Source organism: Rhodotorula graminis (assembly GCF_001329695.1).
Source record: "Rhodotorula graminis WP1 unplaced genomic scaffold RHOBAscaffold_1, whole genome shotgun sequence".
Lineage (NCBI taxonomy): Eukaryota > Fungi > Basidiomycota > Microbotryomycetes > Sporidiobolales > Sporidiobolaceae > Rhodotorula > Rhodotorula graminis.
The window spans coordinates 1,476,619-1,499,499 of NW_017264928.1; the positions used below are offsets into that span (position 1 = coordinate 1,476,619).

The 22,881-nt window shown below is 68.8% G+C and overlaps 10 protein-coding genes across 10 annotated transcripts; 5 read left to right on the top strand and 5 right to left on the bottom strand.

Annotated features, from left to right (window-relative positions):
- Window positions 1–39: 39 nt before the first annotated feature.
- RHOBADRAFT_50870 (uncharacterized protein) lies at window positions 40–1,200 on the bottom strand (the record flags this gene model as incomplete). Its single annotated transcript, XM_018415534.1, has 7 exons — window positions 40–129; window positions 211–247; window positions 336–457; window positions 540–755; window positions 834–923; window positions 991–1,085; window positions 1,159–1,200. The coding sequence occupies 7 exons, from the start codon at window positions 1,198–1,200 to the stop codon at window positions 45–47; spliced, it is 687 nt and encodes a 228-aa protein (XP_018274446.1). The 3' UTR covers window positions 40–44.
- Window positions 1,201–1,343: 143 nt separating this feature from the next.
- RHOBADRAFT_50871 (uncharacterized protein) lies at window positions 1,344–4,444 on the top strand (the record flags this gene model as incomplete). The annotated part of the gene is made up of 4 exons (XM_018415535.1): window positions 1,344–1,634; window positions 1,701–2,039; window positions 2,110–3,257; window positions 3,317–4,444. The coding sequence occupies 4 exons, from the start codon at window positions 1,344–1,346 to the stop codon at window positions 4,356–4,358; spliced, it is 2,820 nt and encodes a 939-aa protein (XP_018274447.1). The 3' UTR covers window positions 4,359–4,444.
- Window positions 4,445–4,490: 46 nt separating this feature from the next.
- On the bottom strand, window positions 4,491–7,352 carry RHOBADRAFT_47888 (uncharacterized protein). Its single transcript, XM_018415063.1, has 3 exons — window positions 7,278–7,352; window positions 7,070–7,088; window positions 4,491–7,000 (listed from the first exon to the last, which is right to left on the bottom strand). Exons 1-3 carry the CDS (start codon window positions 7,292–7,294, stop codon window positions 4,568–4,570), a joined length of 2,469 nt encoding a protein of 822 aa, XP_018274448.1. The 5' UTR covers window positions 7,295–7,352; the 3' UTR covers window positions 4,491–4,567.
- Window positions 7,353–7,555: 203 nt separating this feature from the next.
- Window positions 7,556–9,911, top strand: RHOBADRAFT_33080 (uncharacterized protein; the record flags this gene model as incomplete). The annotated part of the gene is made up of 8 exons (XM_018413078.1): window positions 7,556–7,702; window positions 7,916–7,955; window positions 8,037–8,162; window positions 8,231–8,407; window positions 8,481–8,865; window positions 9,112–9,295; window positions 9,387–9,714; window positions 9,797–9,911. Coding segments are annotated over exons 1-8 (1,392 nt in total), but the record flags the coding sequence as incomplete, so codon positions are not given.
- Window positions 9,912–10,645: 734 nt separating this feature from the next.
- On the top strand, window positions 10,646–11,924 carry RHOBADRAFT_23418 (uncharacterized protein; the record flags this gene model as incomplete). The annotated part of the gene is made up of 3 exons (XM_018412600.1): window positions 10,646–10,892; window positions 11,038–11,812; window positions 11,887–11,924. 2 exons carry the CDS (start codon window positions 10,649–10,651, stop codon window positions 11,805–11,807), a joined length of 1,014 nt encoding a protein of 337 aa, XP_018274450.1. The 3' UTR covers window positions 11,808–11,812; window positions 11,887–11,924.
- Window positions 11,925–11,948: 24 nt separating this feature from the next.
- On the bottom strand, window positions 11,949–13,869 carry RHOBADRAFT_40947 (uncharacterized protein; the record flags this gene model as incomplete). Its single annotated transcript, XM_018413796.1, has 6 exons — window positions 11,949–12,002; window positions 12,083–12,127; window positions 12,212–12,406; window positions 12,487–13,587; window positions 13,653–13,753; window positions 13,821–13,869. 6 exons carry the CDS (start codon window positions 13,867–13,869, stop codon window positions 11,949–11,951), a joined length of 1,545 nt encoding a protein of 514 aa, XP_018274451.1.
- A 314-nt stretch (window positions 13,870–14,183) lies between these two features.
- On the bottom strand, window positions 14,184–16,600 carry RHOBADRAFT_50874 (uncharacterized protein; the record flags this gene model as incomplete). Its single annotated transcript, XM_018415536.1, has 3 exons — window positions 14,184–14,392; window positions 14,472–14,871; window positions 14,954–16,600. The coding sequence occupies 3 exons, from the start codon at window positions 16,598–16,600 to the stop codon at window positions 14,217–14,219; spliced, it is 2,223 nt and encodes a 740-aa protein (XP_018274452.1). The 3' UTR covers window positions 14,184–14,216.
- A 432-nt stretch (window positions 16,601–17,032) lies between these two features.
- RHOBADRAFT_64394 (uncharacterized protein) lies at window positions 17,033–20,102 on the top strand. The gene is made up of 9 exons (XM_018418477.1): window positions 17,033–17,059; window positions 17,133–17,187; window positions 17,307–17,377; window positions 17,522–17,595; window positions 17,661–17,805; window positions 17,906–18,606; window positions 18,698–19,226; window positions 19,325–19,448; window positions 19,621–20,102. The coding sequence occupies exons 1-9, from the start codon at window positions 17,045–17,047 to the stop codon at window positions 19,794–19,796; spliced, it is 1,890 nt and encodes a 629-aa protein (XP_018274453.1). The 5' UTR covers window positions 17,033–17,044; the 3' UTR covers window positions 19,797–20,102.
- A 240-nt stretch (window positions 20,103–20,342) lies between these two features.
- On the top strand, window positions 20,343–21,135 carry RHOBADRAFT_40950 (uncharacterized protein; the record flags this gene model as incomplete). The annotated part of the gene is made up of 4 exons (XM_018413797.1): window positions 20,343–20,543; window positions 20,613–20,759; window positions 20,825–20,866; window positions 20,932–21,135. The coding sequence occupies 4 exons, from the start codon at window positions 20,343–20,345 to the stop codon at window positions 21,133–21,135; spliced, it is 594 nt and encodes a 197-aa protein (XP_018274454.1).
- A 116-nt stretch (window positions 21,136–21,251) lies between these two features.
- Window positions 21,252–22,718, bottom strand: RHOBADRAFT_10706 (uncharacterized protein; the record flags this gene model as incomplete). Its single annotated transcript, XM_018412000.1, has 8 exons — window positions 21,252–21,336; window positions 21,417–21,501; window positions 21,573–21,745; window positions 21,809–21,897; window positions 21,963–22,058; window positions 22,138–22,381; window positions 22,480–22,571; window positions 22,656–22,718. Coding segments are annotated over 8 exons (927 nt in total), but the record flags the coding sequence as incomplete, so codon positions are not given.
- Between the last annotated feature and the right edge of the window lie 163 nt (window positions 22,719–22,881).

The window sequence follows — 22,881 nt, forward strand, 5'->3', positions numbered from 1 at the left end:
GCGAAGCGGACGCCCTGCTCGAGAGTGTACCGCCTGCGCGAGGTTCACGGGCTCAAGCTCTTGCTCAGGATTGAGTAGTCTACGTCAAGCACGCCGAACCTGCCCGGGTCGATCTCGTCCTCTGTATACCTGCGGACGAGCGAGAGGCCGTCAGGGATGCGGTCGATCGCGTGGCAGACTGGCAAGGCGAAAGGAAGAGAGGGGACGCACCCGACCTTGGCGTAGAACGCGAGCGCCTGCTCGTTCGCTGCACGAGGGTCGAGGAAGATGTAAGCTACACGTCGCGAAGGTAAAGTCGCGACGAGCCGGAAAGACTGGGCCGCCGAGCGACGCACCCTTGAAGACTGTGAGCATGACCTTGTCCATCCTCCACGCTCGCGCCGTGCGCTCGAGCGCGTCCATCAGCACTCGCCCGATGCCCTTGCCGTGATGCGCGCCGTCGACTTGGAGCTCGTAGCTGCGGGCGCGGCGGGATCGAGGGTCAGGTCGTCGTCCGCCGGGGGAGACTCGCCGGCGATGGGAGAAAGGTACGGACGGACCAGTACGCGACGTCGCACAGCTCGTCGTCATCCTCCGAGGCCGTCTCCTCCGTGTCGAAGCGGAAGATGCAGAAACCGAGTGGTGCGGGTCGAGGTGGTGCGGCGCCGGCGGCGGCTGCTGGCGGCACGGGCGATAGGACGAGGAAGCGCGAGTCGGGGTGGAAGACCTCGGCGCGCTTCTCTTGCGCGTCGTAGCCATCTTGTTGCGCCTCGTAGCTGTCGAGAGGGAATTCGAAAGGTCAGCTGCGCAGTCTCGCGACGCAAGGGAGGTGTAAAGAGGGACGAGAGACGGACAGGGGCCGCATGTTGCGCTCAAACAGGTTCCAGATCCAGTCTCGGCTTGTGGAGGGCAGCGTCTTGGTCGAGTGGACCTCGAGACGAGCGCTGTGGGCGAATAGAGAAAGGTAAGCGCTTCATCGCGACGATGGTGGGCCGAGAGAGGGGGACGCACAAGCTAGAGTGCCAGGGCACGTCGACGTGCTTGGCCCGAGGCGTAGGCGCGCCATAGGTGTCCTTGAGCTTGGCGAGTAATGCTTCGGGGCTGGCCTGTGTGCGTGTGAGGCGGGTCAGCGAGGGTTGGTGGTTGGTGGGGGAGGAGGAGGAGCGGGGAGAGACGCACCTGGTTTGCCAGTTTGACGGCGAGGTGGGGTCGTGCAGGCATGTCGATAGAGCAGGCTGGTGGCACACACAGGTCCAGGCGAGCGTGGTGACGAGGACTGGCGAGGTGCCGACGCGAGGCTCGTTAACGACGCGCCTCTTGGTCCTCGTCGCTCTCGTGCACAGCTCTGTCCGAGGTCCGCGACCATGGCCCTTGCTGCCCAGGACGCCGAGCTATTCTTGCCCGGCATCTTCGACGCGCGCGACCTCCCTCAGCACGTCGCCCACCTCAACATCCCCGCCGTCCTCTCGCTCCTCTCGACCCTCGAACTCGCGCGCACCTGGGCCATGGTTCTCGCAGACCAGTTCCTCGTGCACTCGCCGCACTTCGACCTCGTGCCGCGCGACGCCTCGTTCCTCGAGCGCCTCATCGCCGACGACATCTCGCGCGAGGGCGCTGTCCGCTTCTCGGTCGTTGACCTTGTCTGGCGCAGACGTGTGCGTCCTCTGCCCTCTCCCCTACAGTGCAACGAGTCAAAGAGCTCACCTCTAGCGCGCACGCAGATCGTCGAGACGCAGCTCCGCGCAGGCCACCTCGACGAGGCCCAACGGTCCCTCACCGCCTTCTTCACCTCGTCCACCTCGTTCTTCCTCCAGGTGTTCGCCACCGAGCCTCCCGTCGCTCGCGAGCACCTCGAGACGTTCAGCCACGCGTACCAGGCCTACCACGACCAGTGCGTCAAGGCGCGCCAGGCCTACCTGCGCGACCAGGTCCTGCGCTGGCCCTTCACGGGCCTCAAGCACAACGGCAAGATCGACGACGACGGCCATGCCCTCATGACGCTCCGCTGGGCCAAGAACGTCGTCCGCCTCGTGCGCAGGGTCAGGGACATTCGCCAACGGGTCCGTCCTCTTGCTCTCGATCCCTCCCCTCGTCTCCCTTCTCGCGCTCACGGTCTCTCGCCCTTTCCAGTACGAGCAGCGCAACTTTGCGTCGCCCCTCAACTCGACGACGAGCTCGCCCCGAGGTCTCGCGACGGCGTCGGGCGCCCCGGCGGCGCCGTCGAACGCCAACAGCGGCAACTCGCAGGACTCGCTCCCGACGCCCGACCCGAGCTCGGACGGTGGTCGCGCGCCGTCGTCACGACGAGGGCAGCTGGCGACGAGCTTGCGCGGGCCCGAGGGAGGAGCAGGCGAGGTGGACGAGGTCATGACCCCCGTACCCGCACCCGCACCCGCACCTGCACCGACGATCGCCATCGACTCGCCCGCAGCGACCTCCTCGACCCGCAAGCGCCAGCTCCGCGACAGCAGCGTGCAGACGACGCCGCTCCCGCCCTCGCACTCGCCACGCCGCTCGGCTCGCCTGTCGCCCTCGCCGCAGCCCGCCGACCTCGCGTCGCGCCGCCGCTCGCCGCGTGCTCGCACCCGCTCACCTGCCCCGCCGTCGACACCCGCCGCTCACCTCGCCGTGCCCGCGCCGGCATCCGCCGTCGCCGACGACGCCGAGACGCAACCTCCGCGCATCTCGCCGCCGAACCGCGCCGCGAGCGCCGTCATCTCGAGCCTAATCGAGCGGGCGGCGCAGGAGAACCAGGCGCGGCTGCGGCGGGACCGGCGCGCGACGACGGCGGGCGCACTTGGCGAGGGTGGACCTGCTGCGTCGGCTGCAGAGCCTCGGTGCGCGACCGCGGGCCCGGTCGAGGCGGACGAGGCGTGCACGAGGGAGATCAAGCGCCCGAGGAGGTCGGCGCCGGCGGCGAGTTTCGCGCACGCCGACGACGCAGGCTTTGTCGGTCCCTCGACGTCGCCGCCGGCGCCGTCGTCTTCAAGGGCGCTCGGCCCGACGACGAGCGGGATCCTCATGCCGCCGCCGCCGTTGACGGCGCGCAGCGGTCCCGAGACGGGCCGAGCGGCCGACGCGGCGCGCAGCAGCGCCGAGGACGGCGCGTCGCGCGCACCGGCCGGGTCGTCCTTGCCGTCGTCGCAGGACGTCGTCCCGGCCACGTCGTCGCCGTCGCAGCCCGTGCCGACCACTCAGCCGCGCACGTTCCCCCACACCCAGCCCGCACCCTCTTCCTCCCAGCCCATCTCGCCGAGCCAGCCCTCGCCCTCGTCCTCGTTCGCCGTCGCACCATCTTTCTCGCTCCCTCAGCCAGGGCAGCACCGGGCCCACGCAGCACGGGCGCGATCCCGCCCCTCCCGGGCTACACGGGCTCGACGGCGCGCTCGTCGCCGGGTGCGCCGACGCTCGAAGCGCCCGAGTCGGCGCAGGCGCAGGCACATGTGCAGGTGCTCGGGCGACATGACGGCGCCGCCGAAGAGGAGAGTTCGCTCGAGACGGTCGAGCCCTCGCCGCCCTCGCAGGCGCCCATCGGCCACGGGCGAGCGGCGCTCGACGGCCTCGCGCCCGGCAAAGGCGCCGCAACGCGTCTCTCGATGCAGACGTCGAGCGCAGGCGTCGGGGCGCCGAGCGCGCCGCGCGTACTCGTGCCCGACTCGCAGTCGAGCTCGGGGGCGCCTCCTCCGCCTCCCGCCGCCGATGCAGCCCCTTCCTCGGCGCCGAGCTCGACGGGTCCAGCATTCGCCGTCGCGTCCGTCGTCGTTGCTGCCGCAGCCGGCGCCGACAGCCAGGGCACGGGCTCGGGCTCCGGATCGGGCACGAGCGGCAACTCGTCGATCTCGTCCGCCGAGGCGCAGCGCCTCGTCGCCGCCGTCGCGCCGTTCGACGCGTACGACGCGCAGCGCGCTCGGGCTGTCGTCGAGCGCGAGCAGCAGAAGAAGGACGGCGAGGACCGCGAGGACGACGAGGCGCCGGAGCGCGACGACGAGTGGATGATGAGCCAGGCGAGCTTGGGTATCCTCGACGACGACGACGACGACGACGACGATGTCGAGGACGAGCGCGACGGCAACGGCGACGCGTTGCGCTCCGTCTCCGACATCGACGTCGACGAGCTCGCCTCGGACGGCGACACGACCGACTCGCAGGCGTTCTCGATCGGCGGCACGCAGCCGTTTACGCAGGCGCCGCCTCGAGGCGCAACGCGCGACGTGCACGAGCGTCGTCCGCGGCGCGTGAGCCTGAGCGAGGTCGAGAGCGAGGGCGAGGCGGACGAGGCGGGTTTCGAGGGAGGGAGTGGGGGCGGGACGGACGGCGCGACCGACGCGGACGAGATGAGGGCCATCGACGAGTTTGTCAGGAGGGACGCGCTCGAGTGATGAAGCGAGTGCGAGTGCGTCCAGCAGGAGGGGGAGGTGGACGAGGCCGGTCTGGCGCTCTCGCAACGCAGCTCTCGTTATTCTTCTCTCTGAGCAGATCGTCGCCGAGCGTCGAGAGTGCCCGAGAGAGTAGAGAGAAGAGCGAGATAGACGACGAGTTGCATTGTGCGCGCCCTGCGCTCAGGCCTCCTCCCCCTCGAGAACTCGCTCTACGCCTCCTTTGCGAGCCTCACAAACTCCCTCACCTTGTCAAGGTCCTTCTCGCCCGCCGTCTCGACGCCGCCGCTGACGTCGACCGCGAACGGCCGCACGGTGCGCACGCCGTCCTGCACGTTGCCGGCGTCGAGCCCGCCAGCGAGCATGACGGGGAGCCTGTGGCCCGCCTGGCCCGGCTCGCCGCCCTGGCCCGACTCGACGAGTCGCCTCGCGACGCTCCAGTCGAACGTGCGCCCGGCGCCGCCGCTCAGTGCGCCCGGGAGCGGCGACACGGCCGTGTCGAGGAGCGGCAAGGCGTGCAGGCCTGGCCGGCTCGCCTCGCTCAGCTCGCGCTGCTGCTCGGCCGTCTCGGGGCCAGGCGCGACGTGGAACGCGCGGATGACGGGCACGGGCAAGAGGCGCGCCCAGTGGGCGGGCTCGGAGCCGTGCAGCTGGACGAGGTCGAGGCCGAGGGTGTCGACGGCGTGCAGGACGGTCGACAAGGGGGCGTTCTGGAAGACGCCGACGAACAGGGGCTTGCGCGGGTGCGACGCGATGCGCGACGACTGGAGCGAGAACCAGGTCGACTCGTCGAGCTGCGGCGGCGTGGCGGTGCTCGATGAGGAGGACGGGCGCGCTCGGACCGCGGCGATGATCGCCTTGGCCTGCTCGAGAGGCACGTTGCGCTTCGATCCAGGGACGAGGATCAGGCCGAGGAGGTCGGCGCCTGCGTCGGCGGCGACGAGCGCGGCCTCGGGCGTCTTGAGCCCGCAGATCTTGACGAGCGGGGCGGTCGGCTTGAAGCTCGACGACGACGAGGGCGCCGGCGACGACGACGAGCCCGTGACGGCGCCGACGACGGCTGATGCTGCCGACTGGACGGCCGCCGCTGCGCCGTTGACGAGGCTGGACGACGAGGTGGACGACGACGAGGCCGATGCGCCGACGCCGAGGAGCTCGCGGACGAACGCGCCCTTGTCCTTTGCGCGCATGAGGCTCTCGCCGACGAGGACGGCGCTGACGCCCTGCTGCTTGTACATCTCGACGTCCTTGCGGCCCGTGATGCCGCTCAGGGCGATGAGGATGATCTCGCGCGCGCGCTCGGGCGGGTACTTGTCGCGGATGACGTCGGCGATGCGGCTCGTCGTCTGCATGTCGACGTTGAAGTCGTGCAGGTTGCGGTTGTTGACGCCGATGACCTTTGCGCCGACGGCGAGGGCGCGCTCGAGCTCGTCGGCGTTGTTGACCTCGACGAGCGGCTCCATGCCGCGGTGCACGGCGTGGCGGTACAGGTCGCCGAGCTGGGCGTCGTCGAGCATGGCGACGATGAGGAGGACCGTGTCGGCGCCGTACACGCGCGCCTCGTCGATCTGGTACCGGTCGAGGATAAAGTCCTTGCGCAGGACGGCGGGCCGGTTCGGGAGCGCGTCGACGGCGGCGCGCACGGCGCGCATGTCGTCGAGCGAGCCCTTGAACCACTTGGGCTCGGTGAGGACCGAGATGACGGACGCGCCGGCGAGCGCGTACGACAGGGCGATGGCGGGCGCCGAGGGCGACGACGAGTCGACGATGTCGCCCTTTGACGGCGACGCGCGCTTGACCTCGGCGAGGAGCGCCATGTGAGGCTCGTCGCTGCGCGTCGTCGGAGACGTCGACGCGGCCGACGCCTGGAGGCGCTGGTGGAACGAGATGAGGGGCGGCGGGACGTGGAGCGCGATGAGCGACTCGAGGTCGGCGGGCTTGTAGCCCGGCGTCGCCTTGGACTTGGCGACGTCGAGGATGCGCTGCTGCTCGATCTTCTGGAGGATGGTCGGGACCGCGCCCGCCTCGGCGGTGGCGGCGCCGTTGTTGACGGGCTTGACGGCCGAGAAGGACGAGGTCGGCTCGAGGGCGCCGTCGAGGTCGGCCCACTTGCCGCCCTTCCACGACAGGAAGTTGGCGAACATGAGCTTGCCCTCCTCGCTCAGGATCGACTCGGGGTGGTACTGGACCGACTCGATGGCGAACTCCTTGTGGCGAAGGCCCATGATGATGCCGCCCTCGGTGCGGCTCGTCGTCTCGAGGCAGTCGGGGAGCGAGTTGATGCGGGCCGCGAGCGAGTGGTACCGGGTGCCGGCGATGCCCTGGGCGAGGCCCTTGAAGAGGCCTTTGCCGTCGTGCAGGATCGACGACGTCTTGCCGTGGACGTACTCGCCCGCTTGGTCGACGTCGCCGCCGTACTTGACCGTGATGCACTGGAGGCCCATGCAGACGCCGAGGATGGGGATCTTGCCCTCGTAGCGCGAGATGGCCGGGACCGAGATGCCCGAGTCGCTGAGCGGGTGGCCGGGGCCGGGCGAGATGATGAGGTGGGTCATGTCGGGGTACTTGGCCTCGAGCTCGTCGACGGTGAGGGCCTCGGATCGGATGACGGTCATGTTGGCGCCCATGAGGCACAGGTACTGGTACTGTTGGCGGGGAGAGGGAGGGACGGAGGTGAGCGGAGATGTGCGAGGACGAGGTGGGAGGGGACGCACGAGGTTCCACGTGAAGCTGCGGGCGAGCAGGGGCGTTGTCAGTGGCGCTGGTCGCTCGCAGCAATCTCGCCAGCGGTCCTGGTAAACAGCAGGCGAGAGAGCAAGGGCGAGGGAGCTCACCTGTCATCTGCGGCGGCGAGGGGGAGGAGGGGCGAGTGTGAGCGAGGTGCTCGGCGGGTAGGGCGACTGAGGACAGGAGAGAGGGGACGTACAGTTGTCAATCATGACCACATGGTTGTTGGGGTCGATCTGAGGGAGGTGCGACGAGGCGGAGGTGGACGAGGAGGGTCCGCCGTCGGTCATGCCGATGGGGACCGACCCGGCGTGTTCGAGCGAGGCAGTCATGGTTGTGGCAGCTTTCGTGGTACAGCTGGGTGCCACAGCGAGTGAGAGAGAGAGAGCGAGGCCGTCGTCGTCGTCGGGAGCGAGCTAGACAACCTCGGACAGACCTTGACTCTGCTCACACCGGCTGGACCAGGTCCTCGACTCGTCCTACACTCCGACAAGCACCGCCTGCACTTGCCCACCTCTTCAACCCGCCCCCGACCCGCCGCGCCCGACCCACGACGCGACTCGCTCTCGCTCTCGCTCCAGATGGCACAACAGGGCCCACACATCTCTATAGCAGCAGGCGTCAGTCTCCTTCTACTCTCCAGAGCCTTCTCGCCGACTGGGCCAGCCGGCAGCCCCGCAGGAGGCCGCCATCGTCCAGACGGCGCGTCGGAACTTGGGACGCGGCGCGCCCGGGAGGCGGTGCAACCCTCGCTCGCACACCGCACAGCGCACCACCACGCCCCGGACTCTCACGGACAGCCACTGACCAACCCACTGCGACCGCGCACGCAGATCGTCATCGGCCTCGTCGCCAGCTTTGTCCAGTCGCTCGGTGCGCTCCTCGTCCCTCTCGCCCGAGTCGGCTCGCTCCACCCTCGCGCACCGTGTCCTGACCTCGACACGCACCCCACAGGCCTCACGGTCCAACGCCTGAGCCACATCTCGAACGAGCAACAGCCCGTCGACAAGCGCAGGCGAGACTGGCAGCGCCCGCTCTGGCTCGCCGGCTTTGCCGTCTTCATCCTTTCCAACGTCTTTGGTTCGTCCCGCTTTCATTTCCCTCACTCGACGAGACAGCACAATCTGACCCTCGTACCTTACCCACAGGCACCCTGTTCCAGATTGGCGCCCTCCCCATCGTCGTTCTCGGACCGCTCGGCGCCGTCTCGCTCCTGTGGAACGCCTTCTTCGCGCGCATCATCCTCGGCGACAGCTTCACCGTCCAGCTCGCCGTCGGCTCCATCTTGATCGCCGGCGGCGCGACCCTCGTCGGCATCTTTGGCGGTGCGTCGCCCCGTCCTCTCGTCCTCTTTCGTGCGCCGCACTGACCCTTCCTCCTCGTCGCACCCACCCACAGTCGTCCCCGAGGAGACCCACACCCTTCCCGAGCTCATCGAGCTGTACCGCCGCCCCGCCTTTGTCACCTGGGTCGTCCTTCTCGCGCTCACCCTCGCGCTCGTCCTCACGACGGCCCACCTCGCCGAGTGGCGCCTCGCGCGCCGCATCGCCGGCGTCCTCCCGCCCGGCACACCGACGACGCCGCTCCTCCTCGGGCGCGGGCGCGCCAAGAGGGCCCGCCGGTGGTCCCTCCCCGTGCACCACGAGCGGCCCGTGCCCGTCCTTGGCGCGCCGCCCGCCGCCGCCGCCACGGCGCGCACGAGCCTCGACGAGCGCGAGCCGCTCCTCCTCGATGCCGATGACGACGCCGAGCACGAGTCGGATCCGGACGCGACGACGCTCCTGTTGGGCGAGCCCGACGGCGGCGAGAGGGGAAGGAGCACGTCGGGCCGGCGTGCGAGGTTTGCGGGCGTCGACGGCGGGAGACTGAGAGGGGTCCTCGCGCTCGGGAGCATGGACGAGGATGAGGACTCGAGGGGCGAGAGCGTCGAGGCGGTACTGGCTCGGGCGGACAGGTGCGTCTCGCTCCCTTTCCCCTCTCGTTTCCAGGCGCGCAATCTGTCCTGACCCTTCCGCCCTCGCGGCAATAGGACCCGGGTCTGGATCGCGGTCGCGTACGGCGCGACGTCGGGCACCCTGTCGGGCTTGTGTCTGCTCATCACCAAGACGGGCATCGACCTCCTCATCTCGACCATCACGTCGCGCGAGAACCAGTTTGGCCACCTCGAGGCGTGGGTCATCATCGCCGTCCTCGTCGTGTGCGAGCTTTTCCAGGTGCGCCCGCCTTTCTCTCTCCTTTCCTCGAGAACGCGGCCGAGGAGACGAGGCCTCAGCGCTCGCTGACCTTCTTGGTCCGCCCGCGCAGCTCGCCTACCTCAACCGCGCCCTGCGCCTCGTCGGCCCGACCCTCATCTGCCCGCTCGCCTTCTGCGCGTACAACTGCGCGTCGATCGCGTCGGGCCTCATCTACTTTCGCCAGCTCGACGTCCTGTCGCCGCTCCAAGGGTGGATGCTCGCCCTCGGGACGTGCGTCCTCCTCGGCGGCGTGTGGATCGTCAGCGTCAAGCCGGGAGGGGCAAAGGGCGACGCGGACCAGGCCGGTGGGCAGAAGAAGAAGGCCGGGCAGGTCTGGGCCGACGAGCCGCTCGAGATGGAGACGGAACCGGACAGCTGTTCCTCGGACGACGAGCCTGGTGCGTCCTCTCTCTTTTTTTTCTCGTCATCCTTCGCCTCCTGTCTGACCGCTTTTCCCTGTCCTTCCTCGCCTCGCTACAGTCGCCTGGCGCCCTCGAGGCTTTTCGATCGGCCTCGGCGCCGCCTCGCCCGGGTTCGAGATCCGCCCCAAGGTGCTGCACCGAGCCCACGCCTCGCACGCCTCGGCCCCCGTCCCCTCTCTCGACCCGTCCTCGCCCTCTCCCGCATCGACGCCCTCGCCGTACCCGTCGCCGTTCACGCCCGTCATCGACCTTGGCGCGTCGACGGCGAGCCTGCCGACCGACGGCCGTGCCGCACAGCGCAGGCGGCACGGGCACGGGCGCAGCGAGAGCCTGAGCGGCGCGCTGTACGTCGGCCCGAGCGCGCACGAGCACCACCTCGGGCGGCACAGGAGGGAGGACAGCTCGCCTTTGCCGATGGGGCGGGCGAGGGAGGGCGGCGAGGCGGGTTCGGGGGACGGGCAGCACGAGCTCGACGACGAGGACGACGACGAGGGCAAGGAGCTGAGGGCGCGAGGGTGGTGGGCGAGGGTGAGGAGCACGCTCGGGAGGGGGACGTAGACCTCGTCCTGCGTTGTCGCCGTCGTTTTGTACTGCTGCTGTCGATAGATCTACATCGCTGTCCTGCTTTGCGAGGCTTTCCTACGGTACGGAGAGCGAGAGCAACGTGCGAGGTCGACTTGGGAAGGCGACGAGGCGAGTCTGCCGAAAGTCTACCGCGAGTCAAGCAAAGTCAAGCGGGCGGAATAGCAGAGCGGCGAATACAACCAGAGGCTATTCGAGCGAGCTATTTGCCAGCTTGATCGGCCAGTTCGCTCTCCTCTCGCACCATATCCCGCCGTCCACACACCTCGACGTGCCTCGCCAGCTAGCGCAGCAACTGCGCACCACCTCTAGCCCCAACCCGACGGGCATGCAGCGCCGCCTGTCGCCCGGCGACGGCCTCCTGCGGTGCTCCCTCGACCCGTCGTCTCGCGCCCACCTGTCGGACGTCCAGTTCTCGTACCCGCTCAAGGTCATCGTCCCGGCAAGAAGGTTCCTCCCGCGAGTCCAGTGCGCCTACATCATCGGCTACGGCGGCGGGCTCGTCGCAGGCGACCGGGTCCGGCTCAAGGTCGAGGTTGATCAAGGCGCCACGCTCGTCCTCCTCACCCAAGGTGCGTCCTGCGCGTTCTCTCGAGCTCCTGTGGCATGCTCGCGCAAGCTTGGCTTGCGCGCGCTGGCCTGGCAGGCTGACGCGGCGGCGTGACGCGACCGCCCTCTCTCCCCACATGGTCGCTGACCTCTCGCACTCTCCCGCAGGCTCGACCAAGGTGTTCAAGGTCCGCCCCGGTCGCTACCTGAACGCTCCAACCCTCTCCGAGACGAGCACGACCCAGCAGCTCTTCCGCCTCTCGGTCGCCCCCTCCTCGACCCTCGTCCTCCTCCCCGCACCCGTCACCTGCTTCTCGCGCGCTCGGTACACCCAGCGGCAGGTCGTCCGCCTCGCCGACGCATCGAGCAGCCTCGTCCTCCTCGACTGGTACACCTGCGGGCGCATGGGCATGGCGGCGGGCGCGGGGCACGGGCAGGACGGCGTCGAGGGCGGCGAGGAGTGGGAGTTCGAGCGGTACCGGAGCGAGAACGAGGTGTGGCTCGGCGGGAGGCGCATCGCCAAGGACGTCTTGCTCCTCGAGGACGAGCTGCCACCACCACCAGGCGCCGCCGACGACCCATCCACCTCTCGCGACCCCGACGCGCACGAGCCCTCCGCGCGCACGACGACGTACCGCCCTCGCGTCGCGCCCTACTCGTGCTACGCGACCCTGTTCCTCTTCGGACCCTCGTGTGCCGCCCTCCTCGCCTCGATCGAGGCCGAGTTTGCCGCCCTCGTCCAGCACAAGCAGCCCGCGCCCTTTTCGCTCGTTTGGTCCTTCTCGCCGTTGGCGCTCTCTGGCGGCCTCAAGGGCGGGATCGCAAGGTGTGCAGGCGACTCGACCGAGGCGGTCAGGGAGTGGGTCACGCATGTGCTCGGGCAAGGAGGGATCGAGGACCTCGTCTCGAGGGACTTGTGGAAGGGCGCGTTCAGCTAGACCAGGTGCGTCGCTCGCCCTTTCCCTCTCCCGCTCTTGGCTATCTCTCGAGTACTCACTGACGCTCTCGCGTGCGCAGTAGACGTCTCGGTGTTGCAATAATACTCGCATCTCGCTCGAGCCTCCCCCTCGCGACGACCACTACCTTTTCGACGTCGACGTGAGGAACTGCGCCTCGTACGCCGCCAGAGCCACCTGTGAGGGTATACGAGAGGGTCGAGCATGAGTGCGAGAATGGGATAGAGAGAGAAAGAGAGAGAGAGAGAGATGCGCACCGTCTTGAATACGACCGTCACGCTGTGCGACGCCGTGCGGAACTCCTGTGCGTCCGGACGGCGGCCAAGGACGAGTCTCGTCAGTAACCTGTAGTGCAGAGGAGACTCGAGAGGGCGTAGACGACGCACCCATCGCGAGCCGGCGAGCGGGACCCAGTGCGGCTTGAGGTGCTTCTCGCGCTCGAGGTCGGCCGGCTTGGGCAGACGCTGGACGTGGATCTTGACGTACGCGTGACCCATGCCGTCCTCGGACACGAGCGTCTTCTGGACGCCGATGCGCAGCGCGTCGTGAAAGTCCTTGAGCGCGAGCGAGAAGTTGAGCTCCTGCGAGGCGAGAGAGAGGCACGGTCAGGGCGAGGAACCGACGAGGACGCCCCGAGAGTAAGAGAGAGAAGAGGTCGTACTCGGAGTAGGTCGATGAGCTCCCGCTCGAGCACGCTGTCCTCGCCGCCGGCCTCGCGCTCTTGCTCCCGGGTGAGCGCCTGCGGCCTCTCGTACGCGACCGCTTTCGGCGGCGGCGGCGGCGGCGCACGAGCGTTGACGGGCGGCGGCGGCTCGTCGTAGTCGTCGTCGACCCTCATGCGGCTCGAGGCGCTCGAGACGGGCCGGCCGATGCCGCCGCCGCCGCCGCCGAGGTACGTGCGCTGGACGGGTGCGACCGGCGGCGGCGGCAGCTGCTGCTGCTGCTGCCGAGGCAGCTGATAGACCTGCTGCGGCGCACGCTGCCTCGGCTGACCCGGCGGCGGGAACGAGAACGGCGGCGCGTCGTCGGCGACGGACGAAAAGTCGTCCTCGTCGAACCCGGACGGCGAGTACCGCGGCGCCTGCGCCTGCTGGTACGACGGCTGCACCGGCGACGCCCGGCGGACCTGGACGCCTCGCGATGGCGGACGAGGGATGGCGAGGAACTGCTGCGCCTGCTGCTGCTGCTGGGCGGCGGCGAGACGGGCGCGAGGGTCGTCGGTGCGCCGAGTCGACGCCGCGGGCGAGTCTTCCATGTCGAGGTCGGTCGCGACGCCCGTAGCGACAGCCGTGAACGCGTCGTCGTCGTCGTCGCCGTACCCAGGCGCGCCCGGCTCGTCCGCCTCGCCGCCGCCGTAGTCGTCCCACGCGCGCTCGCGCTCGTGCCGCGGCGGCTCGTAGTCGTACGCCGTGCTCCTCGCGAACGACACGGGCGCGTCGTACCTGCTCCTGCTCGGCGCAGGCGGCGGCGGCATCTCGTAGCCCTCGTCGTCGTCGACGAAGCGCTGCCGGCTCGGCGCCCGAGGAGGAGGGGGGGCCCGAGCGGGCGCAGGAGCGGGTGCGACGGGTAGTTGAGCGCTGCGGCGGCCGTCTAGGCGCGTCGGCGGGATAGGCGGCGAGAAGGCGTTGCGCGACGTCGAGCGGGCGGGCAGGACGGCGTCGGGCGCCTCGGAGCCGTTGAACTCCTCGACCTCGTTCTCGCCAAACTGGACCGCTCGACGGGCCTGCTGCTGCCGAGCGATCGAGAGGTCGGTGGCGACGGCCTGCGAGACGGTACGAGGGTCAGTCACTCGGCAACGGCAAAGGTGAGAGCGGAAATGAGGCGCACAGTCTCGTCGTCGTCGTCCTCGTCGAGCTGCGGCTCCTCGCGGTACCCTCGCACACGCTGCACCGGTTCATCGTCGTAGTAGCTTCGCGGCGGTTGACGATCTGCGCAGTACGTGACGGTCAGGGAGATACCCGAGGGACGCAGGCCGAGGGAAAGACGAGGACGCACAACGAGGAGCGGCGGGAGGAGGCGCGAGTCGCTGTGCGTAGCGAGACATGGATGCGGCGCCGTCGAGGAAGCGCAAGAAGAGCTCGAGCAGAAAGCTGAAGCAGATGCGGGACTCGGACAAGCGCAAAGACGGCGAGCGAAGAACGGACGGTCCGCGGAGAGCGGCGGCGACGGGCAGGACCGCGAGGGACGTGCGCCTCGGCGACCATCGACGACAGGAGACGCTCGTGTCTCGCCCATGTCGGCGAGACTCAGCCTCTCGAAGCCGGCGAGGGAAACGAGGTTGCGGATGCGAGTACGAAAGAGGACGGGGAGACAAACGACGGGGAGGGCGGGCGCAAAACGACGAAGGATAGGGAGGAGGGTGCAAGAAGATGAGGGGCAGTCATCTCACGCTCAGCGATAGGCGAACGAGCCGAGGCCGAACGCGCCGCGCTCGTTGTCGGCCGGCGACAGGACGAGGCGCTGATGAGGTGTCGCCGCCGGGTCGTGGTACAGGCCCTCGATCGCGCCCGTCTGGCGGTCGAGGACGACGTGGTAGAAGCCCGAGATCGAGAGTGACGACTCGTTGGCTGCAAGGGGAGGAAGGCGAGGGCGAGTCAGTCGACTTGAGAAGGCTGCACAGAGGGGAGGAGGACCACGACGACGCACCGGTAACGTTGACAAAGTCGCGCTCCTTCCACCGGCACAGGACCCACCCCCTCGTCTTCTCCTCGACCCACACGCGGCTCTTTGCGCCCTCGAGCAGCTCGCGCTTGGTCAGGCCCTTGAACGGGCCGAGCTGGACCCAGCTCTCGGCCTCGCTCGAGCGCGTGACGCAGAACTCGCCGCCGGACCCAGTCGGCGACGGCGAGCAGAACAGGCCGTCGACGATCGGGTGCAGGATCGAGCCCGAGAAGAAGGTCGTCACGTCGCCGACCGGCGGAGGAGGGGGAGAGGCGTCGCTCGAGGTGGACGACGTCGCGACGGTCACGGGCGGGATGGCGACGCCGTGTGCGCGCATGACGCCCGTGAGCGACTTGAGCTCGGGCTCGTACGACAGGACCGTGACCTGGAGCGCGGGAGAAGGACGAGGTCAGGTTGGCGGGCCCGGCTGGGCGACAGAAGGAAAGAGAGAGAGAGATTAGGCGCACCTTGACGCTCCAGCTCTCGGGCTCAGGTCCTCCACGCCCCTTGGCCGCCCCTCTCTCCCTCTCGGCCTCCCTCTCGCGCTCGCGCGCAACCGCCCGCAGGAGGAGCTCCTCGCCGACCTCGCCCCAGCTGCTGCGGCTCGCGCGCGCCGCCGGGTTGACGCTCTGCGCGACACGGGCGCGAGCGCGAGCGGCAGCGGCGTTGGGCGAGAGAGACGCGGCGGGAGCGGAAGCGGCGGAAGGCGAGGTCGAGGAGGGGGACCCGGCGCCGGCGGGGTGCGTCGCGACAGGGGCATGCGTCGACGTCGACGACGATGACGAGTAGGGCGCGTAGCGCGACGAGGGCGACGTGTGCCCGCGAAGGATGGCGAGGAGCGGGTCCGTCTCGGCGCGAGTACTGCTGCTCCCGCTCGCCCTCGCCCTCGACTCTGCGGCCGCGCCGGCACGCGCACCTGCGCCGCCCGAGGCTGTCGCACGCGGAACCGCGAGCGCAGAGCCGTCCTCCCATGCACTCGCGGCTGCGCGCCACGGCGGCGGCGCGTTGCGCAGCGCACCTGGCCCCGTCGACTGCGCCGCACCGCTCGCCGCCTCGGCGCCTGCGCCCGACGGCTGCGGCGCGAACTCGGGGTGCGCGGTCGAGACGAGGCGCGACGCGGCGCCTGCGCGAGCTGCGGCCGCACTGCGCACGGCGAGCGCGATGTCGGCCGGGTCGGCCCAGGCGAGCTCGGGAGCGGCGCCGTCGAGCGACGCGTGCGGCCCGTGCTGCACGCGAGTGCGGCTGCGCGTGCCGAACGTCTGCTCGCCGACAAAGGTGGCGCCCGGCTGGAGGAACGAGGTGAACGAGAGGGCCGATGACGGGTCGCGCGAGAGGTATGGGACGACGGGGTCGGGCGAGGGGACAGGGGCCGAGTACGTGTCGCTCGGGGCAACGTGTACCGGGTTGAGGAACCGCTCGCCCGCGAAGCCGGGGAGCATGGCGCGGAAGTCGGTCGAGGAGGAATGCGCGGCGGCGCCGGCGGGGCGAGGCTGGGCCCACACCTCGCCGAGGAGCGCGTCGTCGTCGCCCGAGTCGGCGTCGTCCGGCGCGTCAAACATGTCGCCGTCGAAGCCGACGAGGTGGAAGTCGTCGACGTGACCGGCGTCGGCCCAGCCGTCGTCGTCCATCATGTCGTCGTCGTCGCTGTCACCGACCATGTTGTCGTCGTCGTCGCCTGCGCCTGCGCCGACGAGGTCGGTCGCCATGTGGAAGAAGCGCTCGGCAGCGGTCAGGTGGTCGAGGTCGCGGTCGCCCTCGTCCTCGCCGTCGTCGCTAGTCGACAGGCGGACTGGGTGGTCGGCGGCCGCGAGCGAGCTGAGGAGGGCCCTCCTCGCGCGGTCGAGGTTGTCGCGCTCGTCCCACTCGAGCTCGCGCTGCCTGCGTGCTGCGTGGCGCATGGCGAGCGTGTTGGCTGCGAGGTCGTCGAGGTGGGTCGCGAGCGGCAGGCTGTCGTCGAGTCGGCGGCGGCGGCGGGTGGGAGGGGCAGCCGACGAGGGCGCGGGCTGGCCGGTGAGGGGGGCGGCGGCTGTCGTGGCTGCGTCGAGGACGTGCAGGAGGTGGTCGAGCGAGGTCGAGTCGGGGTCGACCTGGATGAGGGGCGGCGAGGGAGGCATGGCGGCACGGGGTCGCCGTGCGACTCGGCGCGGCTGGATCGAGCGCGGCCGGGGGTGACGTGCGGGATGACTCGAAGCTCTCGCAGTGCAGCTGGGTGGTGAGGAAGGGAGCGAGGTTGGCCGACGCGAGGTCGGCGGCGGTGCTGACGAGGTGAGACTCTCTCGACAGAAGACGCTGCTTTGAGGGCGCAGGTGCGTGTGATCTACTCTCGGTAGCTTCTGAACGGCTGCCGCCGACCACCGAGAGCTGTTCAGAGAGCGAGAGAGGGCGGGTCTCGTGTCTCCCTCTCTCGAGCTCGACCAAGTCGGCGCGCGCTCGCCTCGCCTCTCCTCCTCCCCTCCCCCCTCCGCTCTCGTGCGTCCGCTCCCTGCCAAGCTGCTCAGCGTGCCACCACGACCCTAGCTCACCCTCCTCCCCCTTCACCGCACCAGCTTATCCGCACAATGTCGAGTGACGAGGTGAGCCGCACTCGCTCGCAACCCTCTCCGCCTGTCGCACCCCGGCTCACACCCCCCGTCTCGCCCGCCACAGATCCCCCAGCTGGTCGAGGGCGCCGCCGCCGACGATGTTTTCGAGGGAGCCATCGGTGCGCCCACCTCTCCCGCCCTGTCGCCCGCCCAACTCGTTCAAGCCGCTCACTCTCGCCCCTTCGCCTCCCCCGATTTTTCCCCCTCGTTGCCCGCCACCGCTCGTCCCATGGCGCAGGTATCGACCTCGGCACCACGTACTCGTGCGTCGGTGTCTGGCAGAACGACCGTGTCGAGATCATCGCCAACGTCAGTCCCCAACCTCCCTCGACTTTTCGGACTTGAGCGAGCCGGCGGCACCGCCAGCTCGCCGCGCGCCGGCCCGTGCCGCTCCGGCGGGAGCAAGAACATGGCACTGACGAGCTCTCGGACGCTCCCTTTCGCGCCCCGCAGGACCAGGGCAACCGCACCACGCCGTCCTACGTTGCGTTCACCGAGTCGGAGCGCCTCATCGGTGACTCGGCCAAGTGCGTCCCTCCCCGAGCCTCGTGCATCGTCTGGGAACAATCTCTGACATGCCGCGCACCCGCAGGAACCAGGCCGCGATGAACCCGAAGCAGACCGTCTTCGACGCCAAGCGCCTCATCGGCCGCCGTTTCGACGATGCCGAGGTCAAGAAGGACATGGCTCACTGGCCGTTCACGGTCGTTGACAACAACGGCTCGCCCTTCATCGAGGTGCGTCTCGCGATTCCGCCCTCGGAGCGCCCTCTCTCGCCCGCCCGGACCTGCGACTAACTCGCGCCTCCCTCCTCCCCCTCTCTCTCCCTCCCTGCAGGTCTCGTACCTCGGCGAGACCAAGTCGTTCTCGCCCGCCGAGATCTCGGCCATGGTCCTCACCAAGCTCAAGGAGACCGCCGAGGCCAAGATCGGCAAGGAGGTCAAGAAGGCCGTCATCACGGTCCCGGCCTACTTCAACGACTCGCAGCGTCTCTCGACCAAGGACGCTGGCACGATTGCCGGCCTCGACGTCCTCCGCATCATCAACGAGCCGACCGCCGCCGCCATCGCGTACGGCCTCGGCGAGGCGACCGAGAAGTCGAAGAAGGAGAAGATGGTCCTCATCTTCGACCTCGGCGGTGGCACGTTCGACGTGTCGCTCCTGTCGATCACTGGCGGCGTCTTCGCCGTCAAGGCGACGGCCGGTGACACGCACCTCGGTGGCGAGGACTTCGACAACGCGCTCCTCGAGCACTTCAAGAAGGAGTTCGAGCGCAAGACCAAGCTCGACATCTCGGGCGACGCCCGTGCGCTCCGCCGCCTTCGTTCGGCGTGCGAGCGCGCCAAGCGCACCCTGTCGTCGGTCACGCAGACCACCGTCGAGGTCGACTCGCTGTTCCAGGGCGAGGACTTCTCGGCCGCCATCTCGCGTGCCCGCTTCGAGGAGATCAACGCCACCACCTTCCGCTCGACCATCGACCCGGTCGAGAAGGTCCTCAAGGACGCCAAGGTCGACAAGGCCAAGGTCGACGACATTGTGTGCGTCTCGCCATCGCCCTTTCCCCCCCACACCTTTCCCCTTTGGCGGTCACTGACGTTCTCCTTTCCATCCTTCCCTCGTCCTCTACAGCCTCGTTGGTGGCTCGACCCGTATCCCCAAGATCCAGTCGCTCGTCTCGGAGTACTTCGGCGGTCGCCAGCTCAACAAGTCGATCAACCCGGACGAGGCCGTCGCGTACGGTGCCGCCGTCCAGGCTGCCGTCCTCACGGGCCAGACGTCGGAGAAGACGGCCGACCTCCTCCTCCTCGACGTTGCGCCGCTCTCGCTCGGTGTCGCCATGCAGGGTGACGTGTTCGGCGTCGTCGTGCCCCGCAACACGCCCATCCCGTGCAACAAGTCGCGCACCTTCACCACGGTCGAGGACAACCAGACGACCGTCACGTTCCCCGTGTACGAGGGCGAGCGCGTCACGTGCAAGGAGAACCGCCTCCTCGGCGAGTTCGAGCTCAGCAACATCACGCCCCAGCCGCGTGGCCAGGCCGAGCTCGTCTGCACGTTCGAGATCGACGCCAACGGTCTCCTCAAGGTCTCGGCTCTCGACCGCACGTCGGGCCGCCGCGCCAACATCACGATCACCAACTCGGTCGGCCGCCTGTCGGTGCGTCCCACCTTCTCCTCCACCTCTTCCTTCTCCTCGTCATCGTCCCTCTCTGCGACACAATGGACGTTTACTGACTGTCAAACTCGCCGCCACAGTCGTCCGAAATCGACCAGATGATCAAGGACGCCCAGACCTTCTCGGCTGCCGACAAGGAGTTCACCGCGAAGCACGAGGCCAAGCAGTCCCTTGAGGCATACGTCTCTTCGGTCGAGTCGACCAGTGCGTCACTGTTTCTCTTGTTCCCGTCCCTGTCGTCGTCCCTGAAAGAGCCGTCACTGACCAACTTTGCCTCCCTTCTTCTCCCTCCTTGTCCTCCTCCTCCTCCCGCCTCCTCCCCCTCGCCGCGCCCCTCCTCCTCCCCATCGTCAACGTTCGCCTTTCACCCTCACAGTCACGTCGCCGGAGGTTTCGGGCAAGCTGAAGCGCCAGCACCGTGGTGCCGTCGAGGGCGAGCTCGCCAAGGCGCTCGAGCGCCTCGAGATCGAGGACTCGTCGGCCGACGAGCTCCGCCGCGCCGAGCTCCACCTCAAGCGCGCCATGCAGAAGGCGATGTCGGGCGGCCGCTAAGCGGCTCGAGCGTCGTTGTCGTCGTCGCTCCCGCCTCTCGGTTCCCCCTCCCTCCGTCCCCCCCTCCTGCTCCCGCACCTGCATTGTCGTACCCTCTTCTTCTTCGTCTACAACCCTCCTCTTGCACCCGCCGTCGCCGTCGGTGCGCCTTTACTGGCGCTGCCGTCGGCGTCGCTCTCCCTCCCGCTCGCGGACCACCTCCCCCCTCTCTCTCTCTCTCCCCCTCTTTCGAAAACGGCCCGTACTCTGTTCTCGTCTAGCTCCGACCTCCTCCTCTTTGGTGCAACGTCGATCGATGGCCTGATACCCTTGTGCGTGCTCGTCGTCCGCCTGAGTGAGCGAGAGCGAGAGCACCTCGAGCGAGCTACCGGGCTCTCTGCTCTGCTGCGCGCCCGTATCCGAGGTGCATCGGTTGGCTTGCAAGCTGTCCATTCAACAGCAGAGCAGCAGGAGAGCGAGCGGTGCCCCGACGTCGTTGTCGTCGTCGTCCTCATCTCGTCGTCGAACCTGTCGCTGCCTCTCACGCCTCGCACGCGACCGAGGGCCATGCCGTCCTACTCGCTTTCGCCGCTCGCGTACCTCAAGCTCGTCCTGCACGCGGCAGCGTACCCGTCGAGCACCGTGGTCGGCGTCCTCCTCGGCACCGTCGACGACCGCTCGACTGGCGCCGTCACCGTGTCGGACGCTGTGCCGCTGCTGCACCACTGGAGCGAGCTCAGTCCAGCGATGGAGGCGGGCTTGGCACTCGTGCGTCCCTCTCTCTCTCTCCTCTCGCTCCTCGTCCCGCGAGCTGAACCTCGCCTCCTCCCCGCACAGGCCGAGACGTTCGCCAAGCAGCAGGGCGCGGTCCTCGTCGGGCTGTACGTCGCCAACGAGCGACTCGGAGACGTGCGCGTCCCGCACGGCGTGCAGCGTGCGGCCGACGCCGTCCGGAGTCAGTGCGCCGAGGCGCTCGTCCTCGTTGTGCGTCCCTCTCTCGCTCTCTCGCTCTCTCTTTCGGTCGCCGAGACTGACTCGCCGGTCCGCAGGTCGACAACGACAAGCTCGCGTCGGGCGAGCCGGCCATCATCGTGCGTGCGCTCCCTCGTCGTCTAACCTCGTCGCCGTTCTTGACCCGTCTCTCTCTCGGACGCAGCCTCACCTCCCCTCGTCCAAGCCGCCCGCCTCCTGGCAGCCCTCGTCCCTCTCGTCCGCCAAGCTCACCCTCGCCGACCCGGCCTCGCCGACAAAGGCGCTCGCCGCCGTGCGCGAGGGCCAACATCGCCTCGTGGGCGACTTTGACGCCCACCTCGAGGACGTCACGGTCGACTGGCTGCGCAACGCGCGCATCTCTGTGTAGCGCGAGACGACGGCCGGTGGAACGAGCTCGATGTACAGACTACAGCACGAGGAGGAGGACTACAGCAATGAGAGAGGGACAGAGAGAGGGAGAGGGAGCAACGACGAGCTCGGCGATCAACCGCGGTTGTTGTTCTGGTAACCGCTGCTCGTGCCATCATACGCCGGGATAAAGAGAACCCGCCGGTTGAGGTCCATCCACCTGCGCGCGCCAGCGACGAGAGGTGAGAGACTGCTCGACCTGGGCGACCGACGAGGAGAAAGAGAAAGAGAGAAACGCACTGGAGGAACTGCTGGACATGGTCCTTGAGCTCGCTCATCGCCTCGGGGTCGAGCGTCGTGTGCGCGAGCAGCTCGGGAAGGTTGACTGCGCAACGAAAAGCTCGACATGAGTCTCGGCCGCATTCTCGCGACGACGAACAAGGAGAGAGGACGCACCGAATAGCCGCAAAAGGTGCTCGCCGCCGTAGACCGAGCTCATCTGCCGGTCGGTGCCCTGCAGGAGCTTGTACTGCTCCTGGTACTGGCCGCGCTCGAAGCGGTACAAGAGGTTGTTGCCGAGCGCCTTGTTGAAGTAGAGCCCGAGCCCGGCGGCGACCTCGGCGGCGACACTGCGGGAGGTGCCGAGACGTCAGGAATGTCGAGAGGAAGAAAGGAGGGGCGCGAGGACGGACCGCTTGCGCGTCTCCTCCTCGTTCTGGAGGTAGATCAGCCACTCGTTCAGGATCGTGTCGACGCTGGGCACTCGAGGTATCGGGACGAGCTGCGGGTGGCGCACGACTGTCAGTCTCGGCGACAATGGAGAGAAGGAGGAGCGGGGCGGCGCACCTGCTGGTTCTTGGTGATCGCCTCCCAGTCGTCGACGAGCTGCGTCTTGAGGTTGTCCGGGATCGCGATCTTGACCTCGGGCCGCTTGAGGTACTCCTCCTCCTGTGAAAGCATGCTCGATGTCAGTAAAGGGAGGAGAGAGAGAGAGGTAGAGAGGAAGGAGACGCCGACGCACCGCCTCGCCCTCGCGCCCACGCTTCGTGCCCCTGCCCGTCCCCCTCGCCGCCGCACTCGCCGCACTCGCACCCGGCCCGCCAGCCATCTGCGCCGCCTTGAGCTTCTGCTCGAGCTCGGCCGCCTTGAGCGCCTCGCGCTCGGCGGCGTCGCGCGCCCGCTGCGCCTCGATGAGCGCCTTCTGCTTGCGGATGCCCTCCTCGTTGAACTTGCAGAGGCGCTCCTCAGGGACCCACTCGTCCCAGCTGCATGGTGAATGGAGCAAGGCGGCGTGTCAGGCGACGGCGTCGGGCTGTCGAGCGCGACGGGGAGGAGAACGAAGAGGAGGAGCGGTCGGACGCACGTCTGCTTCCAGCCCTTGTAGTGGACAAAGTAGTGCGGCCCGACAGCGCCGCTCTTGTTGACGCCCTTCTGCCAGAACTCGGCCTTGAGGATCTGCAAGGGGGCGAGACGAGGGTCAGAGAGTCGGTCGCGTCGAGGAGGGGGAGACGAGGTGGGCGGGGAAGCGGCAGGGCTCACCTTTGCCTCGTACATGAGCGGCCCGTGGAAGCACAGGACCTTCTCGTTCTCTGCGTATGCGAGCTTTGGCCTGCGAGTGCCGAGCGGGGACGTGGGCGCGAGGGGAGATGAGGGGGAGGGGACGCGACGGGGTCAACGGGGGGCTGCGGCGAGACTGTGCGAGAGGGGGAGGGCGCGCACATGATGATTCGGAGCTCGATGGAGCCGAGACGGAGATGCCGGGTCG